The following is a 13,575-nucleotide window of genomic DNA, read 5'->3' as shown; positions in this document are numbered from 1 at the left end:
CTAGGAGAAAAAAAAAGCAAAAGACCTATGAGGTAACTTAACTACATGTTCTTTTTCTAGTACATACTTGCTTTCCATTTTTCCTACCATAGTTCACTCTGAATCATGCACTCTAAAAATCTTGACTAATTTTCTTTTATTTTTTTTTAGGTTTTTGCAAGGCAAATGGGGTTAAGTGACTTCCCCAAGGCCACACAGCTAGGTAATTATTAAGAGTCTGAGGCTGGATTTGTACTCAGGTACTCCTGACTCCAGGGCCGGTACTCTATCCACTGTGCCACCTAGCCACCCCTAATTTTCTCTTTTATTAAGAGAGCAGATTTTTCCTGTCTGTGATCAAATTCTTTTTTTGGGGGGAGGGGAGGCAATTTGGCTTAAATGACATGCCCAAAGTCACACAGTTAGGAGCTAGATGGCAGAGTGGATAGAGTACCATCCTGGAGTCAGGAAGATCTGAGTTCAAGTCCAGCCTCAGACACTTAATAATTGCCTAGCTGTGTGGCCTTGAGCAAGTGACTTAATCCCATTGCCTTGCAAAAACTAAAAAAAAAAAAAAAGACATTTACTACATTGTCTCAGTAAATAAAACCCATTCCTAGTGAGATAGTTCCCTTTTTCTTTTAATTTTTATAACTTAAAGATGTAACTGTTTTAAGCACAAGTAGAAAATGAAATAATTACCTGGGAACAAAATGGTATTGAAATTGTTGCCTTTTCTACTGATTGCTATTACAGTTTGTATCAAATGGCATTTTGCTACGTCTTTAATGAATAACCACTATACACTGAAAAGTATATTCAGAAAATATCTTAATTATAGAACCTAGTAAAGGGGGTACTTTTTCCCAAATATAAACATAAAGAGATAACATGTCAGAGCAGAAAAAGAGATGGTCTAGCAGCTAGGAAGATCTGAGTTCAACACAGCCTAGCTATGTGATCTGTGACAAGTCACAACCTCTAAATACTTTGTTAAATTCTATAAGATTCTATGTTGCAGAGAAAGTGACATGCAATATACTAAAGATTAATCCCTCTTAAAATGTGACATTTCATTTACAAAGAATATGGCATACACAAGATTTAATTTCTGAACTTCAAAGAAGTTTACTATCACTCTATTGAAAGTCAAGCTTTAAGGTAAATCCTGATCAACAGCTAGTGGAAAGATGATTTTAAGTCCTAAAGTTCTCAGTATCATCACCATTATAACAATCACAGCTTATCATAGCACTTTATCATAGCACTTTATGGTTATGTGGCATTTCATGTGCATTATTACATTTGAGCCTTACAACACTGTAAGGCAGGTAGGACAAGTATTAAAATCTCCCCATTTTAAAGATAAGGAAACAAATATTGAGGTTAGGTGATTTGTCCAAGTTCGCACTACTAAGTGAAACTAAGAAACGTAATCCATGTCCATATATTTAGTAAAGTGAAAACTAGAATAATTTCCTGAATAATTCAGGAAAGAAAAAAACTTACTTTATTTCCTAATAAAGGAATAATAAGATAAAAGATTGAAAAACAAGTTCATTCTAAAAATCTTAAAATTTTAAAGAAATTTCATAACCCCAACCAGACAGAACTATTTATCATTGGTAAGATTTAGCATCTACTGGATTATTCAAGATGTGGATTTTTTTTAAGATTTCCTTACCTGTAATTTTTCTATAAGTTTTTCCACATGTGGGGAAACAGCAACTTGATAGCAACTGGTATTTGTATAAAGAGGATATTTCTTGGATTTGAGAATATTATCAGCAACTGGAAAATAATTTTAAAAAGTTTTTCTTTATCCAATAAGAAACTTATTTACACAAAAATTTAAAAGTTTTTCTAAAGAAATTATTCAGAATATTACTGCTAGTTGAAATTTTAGAAGTTTGTTATTATCATTTCAATGTAACTGCCAATGTCTTGACAGAGAGGTTCAAAAGACATATATTTCCAGGAATGGCGAATGCATGAATTTGTTTTGTTTAACTATATTTATTTGTTACAAGGGAAGGCTTTTATTTATTGGGGGTAAGGGGAAGAACAGATGGAAGGTAACTAAATAATACAAAATAAGGGATGGGGGGAGAAAAAAAGAACAATGATGAATTATTAAGAAAACAAAGGAGACAGCAGAAAGGAGCTCAGAAAGAAACACAAGCAGAGCAGTATTGGAACTACCATTAGATTAATTGTTTAATGAACACAAATTTCTCTTCCTCCTATAATTTCATATGGGGAATAATGAAAGAAAACAAGATTTTTGTAACAAATACACATAGCCTAGCCAAGCCAAACAAATATCTTCAGTGGTCATATTAAAAAACTATGTCTCAATTTGCAAATTGAATCCATCAATATTGTCAGGAAGTAAACAGCATGCTTCCTACCAGGTTATATTTAATATCTACTTTAAAAAAAAAGATTTAGATATTGATAGTAGCACATATAATTCTCTTATTCTATTCTTTAAATAATAAATCCCAAGCTTTGCCCAAGTTTGTCCAAGTTTATAATAATAGGAAATGAAATAAATTTTTTGAAATTAATAAAGTACCTGTTTCACTGGAGATAAACAAGAAGGAAGAGAAAAGCATATCATGGAAATTTCAAAGAGTGGGTAACAATTCAATTCAAGAAGCTTTAATCAAGAACTTCCTATATGTAAGGTCTTTAATGATATCCTACTTAAATGGGTCTAAGGGTGACCCTGGGTTCTTGAAGAAGTCCATGGCCCTAGCCAGAGGGGAAGCAAAGAAAAATAATAAATGAACTGCCATCTTATGTGTCTTTTCCCTCTCCTGCCTTTTGCTTTAGTAGAGGCCATCTAAGAATACCGCCCCCCCACGCAAAAGGAGAACATGCCTTAAAAAAACTTTGAGAGTCTCTATAAAAGCTATATTAATAGAATATGTGATCCCTCTCAAATAACCATAAAATTGGTAGAAGTACTACTGGAAGAATGGAATCATACCATTCTTGACATTCTCACTGCTCACAGGTTTTTCTGTGTGGTTTAATCTCATGATAATGGCAAAATATCATGAGACACTAAGTCATCTCATATTTCAGTGCTCATAAAAATATTTGAAAAAGACCACCACAAAGATAATTGTAGTCTTTAAGCCAATACTTCCTACAAAGTATGACTCAAGAAAGAAATTTGACAAAAAACTCAATAAGATCTTCAAATTAAATCAGAATACAATTTGATATTCAACATTTGACAAAAGACAAAATTAAGTAAAAATAAAATTTTAAATGATTTTGATGGAAGAAATTGAAAACCAAACTCTTATAGATTGTACACAAATCTTATATATTTCCTAAATATTTTCTTTTTTTTAAGATTTTGACTTTTACAATTTTCCCTCAATCTTCCTTCCCTCCCCCCTCCCCTACAGAAGGCAGTCTGTTAGTCTTTACAGTGTTTCCATGGTATATACATTGATCTAAGTTGAATGTGATAAGAGAGAAATCATATCTTTCTATTCACTTACATTTTAAGGGAGAGTTCATCCCATTCACATTCAAAGTTATAATTACTAACTCTTTATTGCCCTCCATGCTATCTTCCCTCTGTTTGTATTTTTCCCCTTTTTCCCCTTTATCCATATTCCCCAGTATTTTGCTTCTGGATACTGTCACCTTCAGTGTTTACCCTCCTATGTCAACCCCCCTCCCTTTTCTTTCCCCTTTCCTTTTTCCCCTTCTTCCCTCCCTTTCTTCTGTTAGTTCCCCTTTTCCTCCCCCTCCCCATCACTTCCCTCCCCTTTTCCTTTTTTTAATACTTGAAAGGTAAGATAAGTTTCTTAACTTGAGTGTTTGTGTAAATTAACTTTAAGCCAAGTCTGATGAGAGGTTCTCAGCTTCTCCCTTCTTCCCCTCTATTACAATAGGTCTTTTGTACCTCTTAATGTAATGAGATTTACCCCATTCAATCTTCTCCCTCTTCCTGTCTCCTTACTGTACCCCTTTTTAAGGAGGTGTTGTTTTTAAATCATTCTATCTGAGTCACAGAAAAAGTCACGTGTGTCCATCACTTCTGGCTAAGTATATTCTCTCTAATAGAGTTACAATTCTCAAGAGTTATGAGAACCTTTCTCCCAAGTGGGTATATAGCCAGTTTCATCTTATTGGATAGCAGTTTTTTTTCTTTACCCCCCACCCCCGCCCTTTTAACTTTGTGTCTCTTCAGCCTCCTGTTTGATGTCCAAATTTTCTATTTAGCTCTGGTCTTTTCATCAGGAAATGTTGGAAGTCTCCCATTTCATTAAATGTAGAAAAGGTTCAGTTTTTCTGGGTAGTGAATTTTTGGCTGCATTCCAAGGTCCCTTGCTCTTCAGAATATCTCATTCCAGGCTCTTCCATCCCTTAATGTTGATGCAGCCAGGTCCTGTGTAATCATTACTGTGGCTCTTTGGTATCTAAATTGTTTCTTTCTGGTGGCTTGTAGGATATTCTCTTTTATCTGATAGTTCTGGTATTTGGCCACAGCATTCCTTGGTGTTTTCATTTTAGGATCTCTTTCTGGAGGGGATAGATGTATTCTTTCAATAACAATCTTGCCCTCTGGTTCCACAATATCAGGGCAGTTTTCCATCACCAAATCCTGTAATATTAAGTCCAGGCTTTTTTTTTCTCTTCAATGTTTTCAGAAAGACTTATAATTCTCAGGTTGCCCCTTCTCATTTGGTTCTCAAGGTGAGTGGTTTTGCTGATGAGGTATTTTACATTTTCTTCTGTTTTTTTTTATTTTGGGAGGTTTTGTTTAACAGGCTTTTGCTGTCTCATGAAGTTTCCACAGACTCCACTTCAATAGTTTCCACAGACTCCATTCTTTTTTTTTTGGAGAAGAATTTTCATTTACCTTTTTGCAATTCCTTTTCCAATTGGTCAATTCTATTTTTGAAAGAGTTTTCCATTTGACCAACTGAAGTTTTGAGAGAATTTTCTTTTTGCATTTGTCCAACTGTATTTTCCAATGATTTGTTTTCTTGTTGCAAGGTGTTAATTGTCTCTCCCAAATCTTCCAAGGAAGTTTTCTGTGCTGGAGACCAGATCATATTCTCTTCAGGGGTTCTAGGTCTCTCTGAGTTAGGGTCCTTTCCTTCTAGGAATTTTTCTATGGACCCCCACTTTCTTCATTTTACTAAGTCCTTATGTTGGCAAGGGGCTGGTTCACAGAGGTTTGGTGTTGAGATCCCTAGAGGCTTTACTCACTGTGTTTAGTAACTACAAGTGGGCTGGCCAGAAGGCTGTGTTGGTTGCTTTCTCTGGAGTGTCTGTGACCTTAATTTGAGGCCCTCTCCCTTAACTTGGAGTGGGTGGATGAAGCTGTGGAGTATTTTTATCTTTAATCAATGGTGAATTTTGCCCTAGGGCAAGGTAATTGCTCTTCCTATTCACTACTGAGGGAGGTCTTCTGCTCATAGGCCTGGGGCAGAGGTGGGCTGCAATTGTGTGGGAAGAGGCTTCAGTTGAAATGAAATACTGGAACTCTCCCTCCAGCTCTGCCAGCAAGCTCCAGACCTTCAGTGCCACGACCAATGCCTCTGCTCCCTAGTTGGCAGATCAGGCTTGCCTCGCTTTTAGGCTTTCAAGCTCTAGTCCACCCCGCTAATCAGGCTAATGGAGCTCTCAGACTCTTACCCTCCCCATCTCCGGTCAGACTGGTTGCATTTTCAGGGTCTCGGAGTCTCAGGATCTCGCTTGCCCCACTGATCAGGCTAGTCAAGTTCTCAGGCTCTGACCCTGTCCTGTGCTCCCAGCAGAGTCAACCCTCTTCACCCAGCTCACCCACAATCCCAGAGGACAAACCTTGAGGTAGATCTTCTCCTAGTTTCTCTTTCTGGGTTTTGTGGATCAGATTTCTGTTAAGAGGTTTGTTTTATATTATTTATGAGGGAAGATCAGGAAATTAGCACTGAATTTTCAAATCATACTCTTATATCGAGTCAGACCATTGACTCCTTAGAGGAAGAATCAAAATCAATAACAAATTAGGAGAAGTCAAATTTGACATGCCATTTAAGCAAATTTTGGAAGCCAAAAAATGGAAAATCTGTAAAACAAGAGCAATCAACATACCATCATTATCCACTAAGGAAGTCTTCATAGATGTTAAGTCAATCACCACAGTGAAGTAATCAAAAGAACCTTAGCTGGCAAACATATTTATTCTCTTTGCCAAGTGAAAAGATAGGCTGATACTAATTTAGAATATAATCTCATTTGAAATGCCTCATTGAGAAAGACAGTAGATAAGCAAGAAGAATCAGAGAGAAATACAAGTTCATAAATAACTTAGCAAGAGACTTGGTTAAGACAGACCACTGCCCCATCCCCAACCCCCCAACCCTGAAAATTTAAGAATGAAACTGGAAAGATAGCAAGTTGATTGACGAAAAATGAAAAAATCTGTTATGATTTCTATAATAAACTCTTTTCCATCAATAACAGAGTCACTATGACAATTAGACTTAACATCATTGGCACTAATGAACTATACGAAGTAGAGAGGACAAAAAAAGAAGAAAAAATGACAAAAGCAACTAGACTAGAACAAGAGGATGTTCATACAGAAAGACTCATTCCAGACTAGTTAGCTGTGTGACTCTGAGTAAATAATTTAATCTCTGTGCTTCATTTGCTTTCCTTATCTGTAAAATGGCAGGATTAGACTAATATTCTCTAAATTCTCTTCCACCTCTAAAACTAAATTATCTACATAATCTCATAATTGATTCAAAAATAAACTAAATTTTTAAAGAAAAAACAAAAATCAGTCAAAAATCAGTTATTACTGACTCATATTCCTGCTTTTCCATCTACACAAAATTCTAAGATTAATCTTGTGATTAATATTATAATTAATACTATATGATTATAATTAATGATAACAAATATTTAATACAGCCCAAAAATAATGTATAATAAAATAATAAATAAATTTACACAAAAGAAATTCCAAAGCAGGTCAGTAACACCAAGCCATACCCATGAAAAAGTATAGAGAATAAAAGAGCCAACTGAGTTTCTATCCAATGACTATTAAAAATAATTTAATTTGGAAGAGCAAAATGTTCCCCAACATATCTCATATATATATATATATATATATATATATATATATATATATATATATATATATATATAGTAAAATTAAGTGAGATTTCCTTAAAGATGTAACAACACTATAAGAAACCAAGAGGGACGGGACTTCAGAATTGCAAGGAAAGACTTGCAGGAACTGATGCTTAGTGAAGTGAGCAGAACCAGGACTTAATGGTTTCTGCAGCACAATAATCAACAATAATACTAAAAGACATATGATGGAGAATATCATCCATATGCAGAAATGGAATTATGGAGTTTAAATGCAGACCAAAGTTTAGTATATTGAATTTTTTTTAAAAAACTGTATTATGAATTATGTCATTTTTTCTCTCTAATGTTTATCTCCAGTGTGAAATGATTCTTCCAATACAACATGATTAATGTGAATCAATATTTAACAAGGTTATAGATATAGAACCTAAGTTATATTGCTTTCTTATAGGGGGAGAGGAAGGGAAGGGAGGGAGAAAAACATAAAAAATGATTGTTGAAAATTACCATTACATATAGTTGGAAAAATAAAGGAAGAAACAAATGGGGGGAAAAAAGATAATCTTGTTCAGAGACCTCCTGACTATATACTGAGGCATAAAATAGGAAGACAAGCTCAACAAATACATTTGCCACTGTCATGGAGGAAATTAAGCTTAGATTCCAAATCAAAAAGGAATTTTCTGGAGGTAGTGAAATCCTCTGGATCCTCCTTTTTGTGGATGCCATTCTGCTGATTATATCAAACCCCAAGAACAATGATAGACATCCTAAATGAGATCTATAGTGACACCAAAAAAATTTAGCCTAACTACACATATGGATAGGCTTTGAATAAAGAATTTCTATTGTCCAGGGTAGACTATTAAAGTAACATTGGTCCAGATTGGGTACTAACTTAACAGATCTGTACATTGAATATACTGTGCCATTAAAAGCATTTAATCTCAGTCTCATATTACTTTTAAGAGACTCTTAAAAGTTCAATAGCCCAGTCTACTCATTCTAAAGAAGAAAAGCAAAACAATTTTTTGAAAGGTCACACAGCTAGTAGACCTAGAATTCCTATCTGGGATTTTTGAAATCCAACTACAATTTCCATTGTATCATCCACTTCTCCTGAAATGATTATTCAAAATCTCTATTATTATGCTAAAAAGGCAGTTTTAAAAAGAACTTTTTTCTTTGGTCAATTTAAACTTTCAGGTTTGTTGTTAAACTCCACATACAAACAGACTGGCAAAGCTTCCATAAGCTATCTGGGGAGCACTGAGTTGTTAAGTAATTCTCATCATCACATATCCACACAGCTACTCTGTTAGAGGTTTAGATCTCTCTGACTTCAAAGCAAGTTCTCTGGAAGATACCAAGCAGGCTCAAACATTTAGAGTAATAAATTGTAAATTAAAGAGATGAGGGAATTATTCTTCAGAGACTGAGACAACCTGAAAGAGTGAACTTCCCAAAGATTATACCACACATACCTCCATTCTCAAGGAATGTAATAACAGCTGTTTGGGAATTTCTGTCATATTCCACATCTTCAACTTCTCCACCCCCATACTGCGATTTAGTGAAACTCAATGCTAATTTGTCTCTCATCTGTTCTTCAGGTAACTCATCAGGTATTTCAGCAACATCAATCTTTTTCTTAGAAATCTTTGTGTGAACCTGGAGGTGAAATAGTTTCATTCAATCATTGGTTGAATTTAAGTATAAGCATCCATTAGATGTCTGCTATGTGATAAATACTGGTGACACAGAAACTGCTGCTCAAGGAGCAATTTATATTCTACTGGACCAATACAATATTACCATAAGTAAATAAAGGATATATTCAAAATAAATACAAAGTAATTTAAGGTGGGTGAAGGGAGAGGAGAATGCTAAGGGAGAGGAGAATGACTGCTAGACAAAGCAAGAAAGGTCTGCAGGAGGTGATACCTTAGCTTAGCCTTGAAAGGAAAGAAGGGTTCTAAGAGGAAAAGGTGAGATGGTATACCAATCATTCAGGACAGTTTGTGTAAAGAAAAAAGAGAGAAGAAAATCAAATTCCATGTATGAGCAAGAGAAAGTGGACCAATTTGGCTAGAATTTAGAATGCATGTGTAAGGTGGTGCCTCTTTCTTCTTTGGCCCCTTTTATTTATTGAAAAGGGAAGAAAGATGGGGCAGCTAGGTGGCACAGTGGATAAAGCACTGGCCCTGGAGTCAGGAGTACCTGGGTTCAAATCTGGATCTCAGACACTTAATAATTACCTAGCTGTGTGGCCTTGGGCAAGCCACTTAACCCCATTTGCCTTGCAAAAACCTTAAAAAAAAAAAGGGAAAGAAAGAAAAAGAACATTTGTCTAAAAACATTGACAAAAATACTGCCTCAGTATTTAGACAGAAATAAAAATTGTTCTGAAAGGACCTAGGAGAAAACAACCACTCAGAAAGAGCACTTTCTGATGGCAAAAATAAGCAAAAGATCTTCATGTATGTGTGTGTATACATATGTGAATATATATTTGAATAATTATATGTACTTTGGGATTGATGGCTAGGACACTCTGATAACTGGAATTTCTCTGTAACCATGAGACAATTATAAATTTCTCATCTGTGATAAGAATAGCAGAAATGTTCATTTTAGTTTCTCAATCTAAAGGAGTTACTTAACACAAGGAATCACTACTTTGATGAAGGAACCAGTAAACAGCCAAGTCAGAGACCAAAGAAACAAAGAAGAAAAGAGCCAAGAGCAGAAAGAGGAAGCATAAGCAGAATAGTTTGAAGCAGAGCAGAGGAAGAAAAGAAAATAATCTATTTTCAATTGAGCATCCAAGAATAGCTGAATGAAAGATGGATGAGCTTTGCAAGCCTGGAGAAAATCCACTGGTGTGCAAAAGTAATAATTGTAGTAAAAGATTTATTTGTTTGTTACTTATCTATCTATTTATTTATTAAATAGTGAGTAATTGGTGTTATTAGCCTGAAAATATAGACTGGGTTCAGATTGTGAAATACTTTTAATGACAAAAAAAGAAACTTGTATTTTATCCTAGACCCTTGGGAGCTACTAAAACTTCTTGATAAAGTGAATAATAGTCATATTTTGGAGAATCTTAAAAACTGATGGAATCTCAGATTTTAGTCTCATCTATTCAATCTTCCAACTTTGTATTTTAATCTAAACATAGAGAAGAAATATTCCTGAAATTAACAGATTTCTTACTCATTTACCTGAAGACTTATGCCTGTTTTCAGAGGGACAGCTTTAGCTTTCAATTGCACCTTCTTATTTTCAAGTTCTACAACATGTATTCCTTTTTTTATCACATTCTGTGCAACTGAAAAAAAATTTGAAAAACATTAGACTCCTATATTTCAATGTTTTGGTAAATATATAAGAAAATACCTAAAAGGTTTATACTCAGTCAGAGGACCCATGTTCACATCTTATCTCTAATACTTACCAGTATAACTGGAATAAGTCAATTCACCTCTCTTCATATGTTAAAATGAGGAATTTGGATATGATGACTTCTGAGAATCCTCCAATTCTAAATATATCATCCAGAGATCTTGTAATTTTTCTTTTTGTTTTAAAGTGGATTTTTATTGACATTTTTAAAATAACCTAAATGTCCTTCTTGCAGTAGATATGGAAATTTTAGTTACTTTATTTGCCTAATTTCAAATGCTTTCCAGAATGGATATACAACTTCGCTAACAATTTATTAGTGTGCCAGTCTGTCTTTATGAATATTCTCCAAAAGTCTCTATTCCCATATTTTATCAATTTTACTAACTTGCTCAGTATGAAAGTGAACCTTCAAGATTGTTATGATTTCCATTTCTCTTATTAGCAATTTGAAACATTTTTTTGCATAAAATTGCTAATATTTTGCCTTTTCCCCAATGAAATTATAATTTCTAAAGGTTAAAAACTCTAAGATTACAATGTATTTCCCTTTAAAATATTATTGCAATGATTACATTTATAAAATTCTCAAGTTCAAAATTACTAATTTATATTTTTTACTAAGAAGTTTGGATGGATTTCAAAAAACACATCTGTTCATTACTAAGCTGTCACACACACTCTTCACTGTTTCCAACAATGCAACATTATTTCCACTAACTGGGCAGAGTAGAAATTCTTTCTAGTTGAGAGATCTGAGAAAATTTTTGCTGGTTAATGACACTTTTATGATTCTTTTAAATTATTCTATTTATAATTTAAGCATTAGTCACAAACTACACTCATGCACATTATATATTTATATATGCAAAGAGAGAGCAAGAGAGACAGAAAGAGACAGACAGAGAACATGATTTTGATCTGAATTATTGGAAGGAATACTCACATTGATGAAGTCACAATTTATCAAAGTCTACAAATACTAAAGATGCAACATGAGTAAGCCTTTATTCAGAATTCTTTTTTGTTTTATTGATGCCCTTTTTAATATCATATTAATTTTTTAAATATGTTTATTTCTCCCTTTCCTCCTCAATCCCTCCCCAATCATGGTATAGTAGATCTAGTCCTGGAATTGTCAGGAAGGGAAGGCTCAGGTACAAATCCTGTCTCATACATACATAATTACCAATTCAGGACCCCAGACATATCACAGTTCCTATGGTCCCAAGATTTATAAATTGGGAGGAAGTGGATTCTAAGACCTCTAGGATCTTTTCCAGCTCTAAATCTGTTACCCTTTGATCCCTTCCCAAGCAGCATATCTTTTAAAAATGATTCCTATTGCTTGATTCTCGATCATATATGTTTGTGTTCATTCCCAATATATTTTAATAAAGATTGAGAATTTTTGCTCTTCAGAACACACCAAAACAATCAGACTGCTGAGAGATATACATAATAAAATCAAGAAATAGGCTAGAGAACAATTACCCTGCTTCCTTCATTATTTTTGGTTTTGGTTCTAATTTTATTTGCTTAAACCAAAAAGGAAGTCCTAAATTGAGTTACTTAGAATAGAGGGCTTTGATTTCAACCTGAAGAGATTGAAAGACAGACTGGGGACAGTCTGACAATGTGCATTGGCTATGACTAAAGAGTTGTCATCTTATTCTTATCAGGAAAGGTTTCCAAGACTAGTCACAGTAAACTGAAGCTAGAAAGTCTGCCCAGCAATCATCAAAAACCAAGTGAAAAAACGCACCCAAAAGAGGCCACACCATGCAGGAAGCATGCCCAGTGAGAGAGATCCATGGCCTTGCAACATGAGAAGTGTTCATTGCTCCTTCACTCATGTGCCCTCACTCTCAGTTGCCTTTCTTTCCACATGCCTTGAAAAATAGGCATTCCCCACGTATCCTTGATATGTTATCCTTTTGCTTGCTCACCCTCTCCTTTGATGGCATCCTTCTGCAAATACCATAGGTTCATAAAGGAAATGCTGAAATGCAAATCTTCTATGCTGTTTGATTATTGCTTAGAACTGATAGTGTTCTCTAGGTAGCTGGAGAAAAGCTAAATATGTTCTTAGAAAATAGTGAACTATGGTTTAGAGTGGAGGTAGAAAGCCTTGAAATTAAGATAAGCTATTCTGGTAAAACTCAAAATAAATAAAATCTTTAATTAAAAAAAAAGATAAGCTATTCTGGGGTTCCCAGGAGAGAGGGCAGTGGTCCCACTGCTCCCTTGGATATCAAGCCTTTGTCAAAGATATTTAATATAAATCAATCATTTCTCTTGTTTATCAAAGTTGTATTGATTTTCTTCATACAAAGGCTTTTCAATTTCAAGTGAAATTGAAATTTTTTCTTTCCTCTTTTACTAACTATTTCTTGTTTGGTATTTAATTTATGACTGTCAAGTCAACAAACATTTATTAAGCACCTTACTACATGTCACACACTCCAAATGAGGGGGATACAAAGAAAGGGGGAAAATAGGCTCTGCCTTCAAGGAGCTCATAATATATTGGGAAGAGAATATATGAAAACAACTACATACAAACATGATAGATACAGGGAAAATGAAGATAATCCCAGAGGGCAAACACTAAGATGAAGGAGGATAGGAAAGATCTTTTGTACAGGTAGAATTTCAGATAAGATTGAAGGAAGCCAGGAAGCCCACAAAGGAGAAAGATGAGGAAGAAAAGGATCTTTTGGAGGAGTTATAATAATAATAGAGTAACTAAGATATTAGAAGCTTGGGAATATAGGAAGGGCCTAGGTTTTGGAGAGCTTTGAATAACAGAAAATTATATTTACTCTTGGAGGCAACAGAATGGCAATGAATTCGGGGGGATTGGGTTCAGGGTTCTATTTCCTCTAATAAACTCATTAATTCTACCAATGCAAAAAAAATAAACTAAAATTTGATAAAAATCTGAGTTCTGTGAAAAATAATAAAATAACAAGCATTCAACTCATAATTATTCACACAAATGAAAGGACACAATGACTACAAAGGAAAGAAAATTCATTGTATCAATTCTATTCA

The 13,575-nt window shown here is 34.4% G+C and overlaps 1 protein-coding gene across 4 annotated transcripts in view; it reads right to left on the bottom strand.

Moving 5' to 3' along the window:
* Positions 1 to 13,575, bottom strand: part of NMI (N-myc and STAT interactor) — a 44,018-nt gene that overhangs the window by 15,032 nt on the left and 15,411 nt on the right. For all 4 annotated transcript variants that reach the window (XM_074216012.1, XM_074216014.1, XM_074216013.1 and 1 more), the window contains 3 exons: positions 10,338 to 10,444; positions 8,595 to 8,781; positions 1,664 to 1,770 (listed from right to left, as the gene is read on the bottom strand). In XM_074216012.1, the coding sequence (XP_074072113.1) occupies positions 1,664 to 1,770; positions 8,595 to 8,781; positions 10,338 to 10,444 (401 nt within the window). The remainder of the gene's footprint in view (positions 1 to 1,663; positions 1,771 to 8,594; positions 8,782 to 10,337; positions 10,445 to 13,575) is intronic.

The sequence above is a fragment of the Macrotis lagotis genome, chromosome 1 (genome assembly GCF_037893015.1).
Source record: "Macrotis lagotis isolate mMagLag1 chromosome 1, bilby.v1.9.chrom.fasta, whole genome shotgun sequence".
Taxonomy (NCBI): Eukaryota; Metazoa; Chordata; class Mammalia; order Peramelemorphia; family Peramelidae; genus Macrotis; species Macrotis lagotis.
The sequence above is the reverse complement of the archived record's forward strand: the minus strand, read 5'-3'. Positions and strand labels throughout refer to the sequence as shown.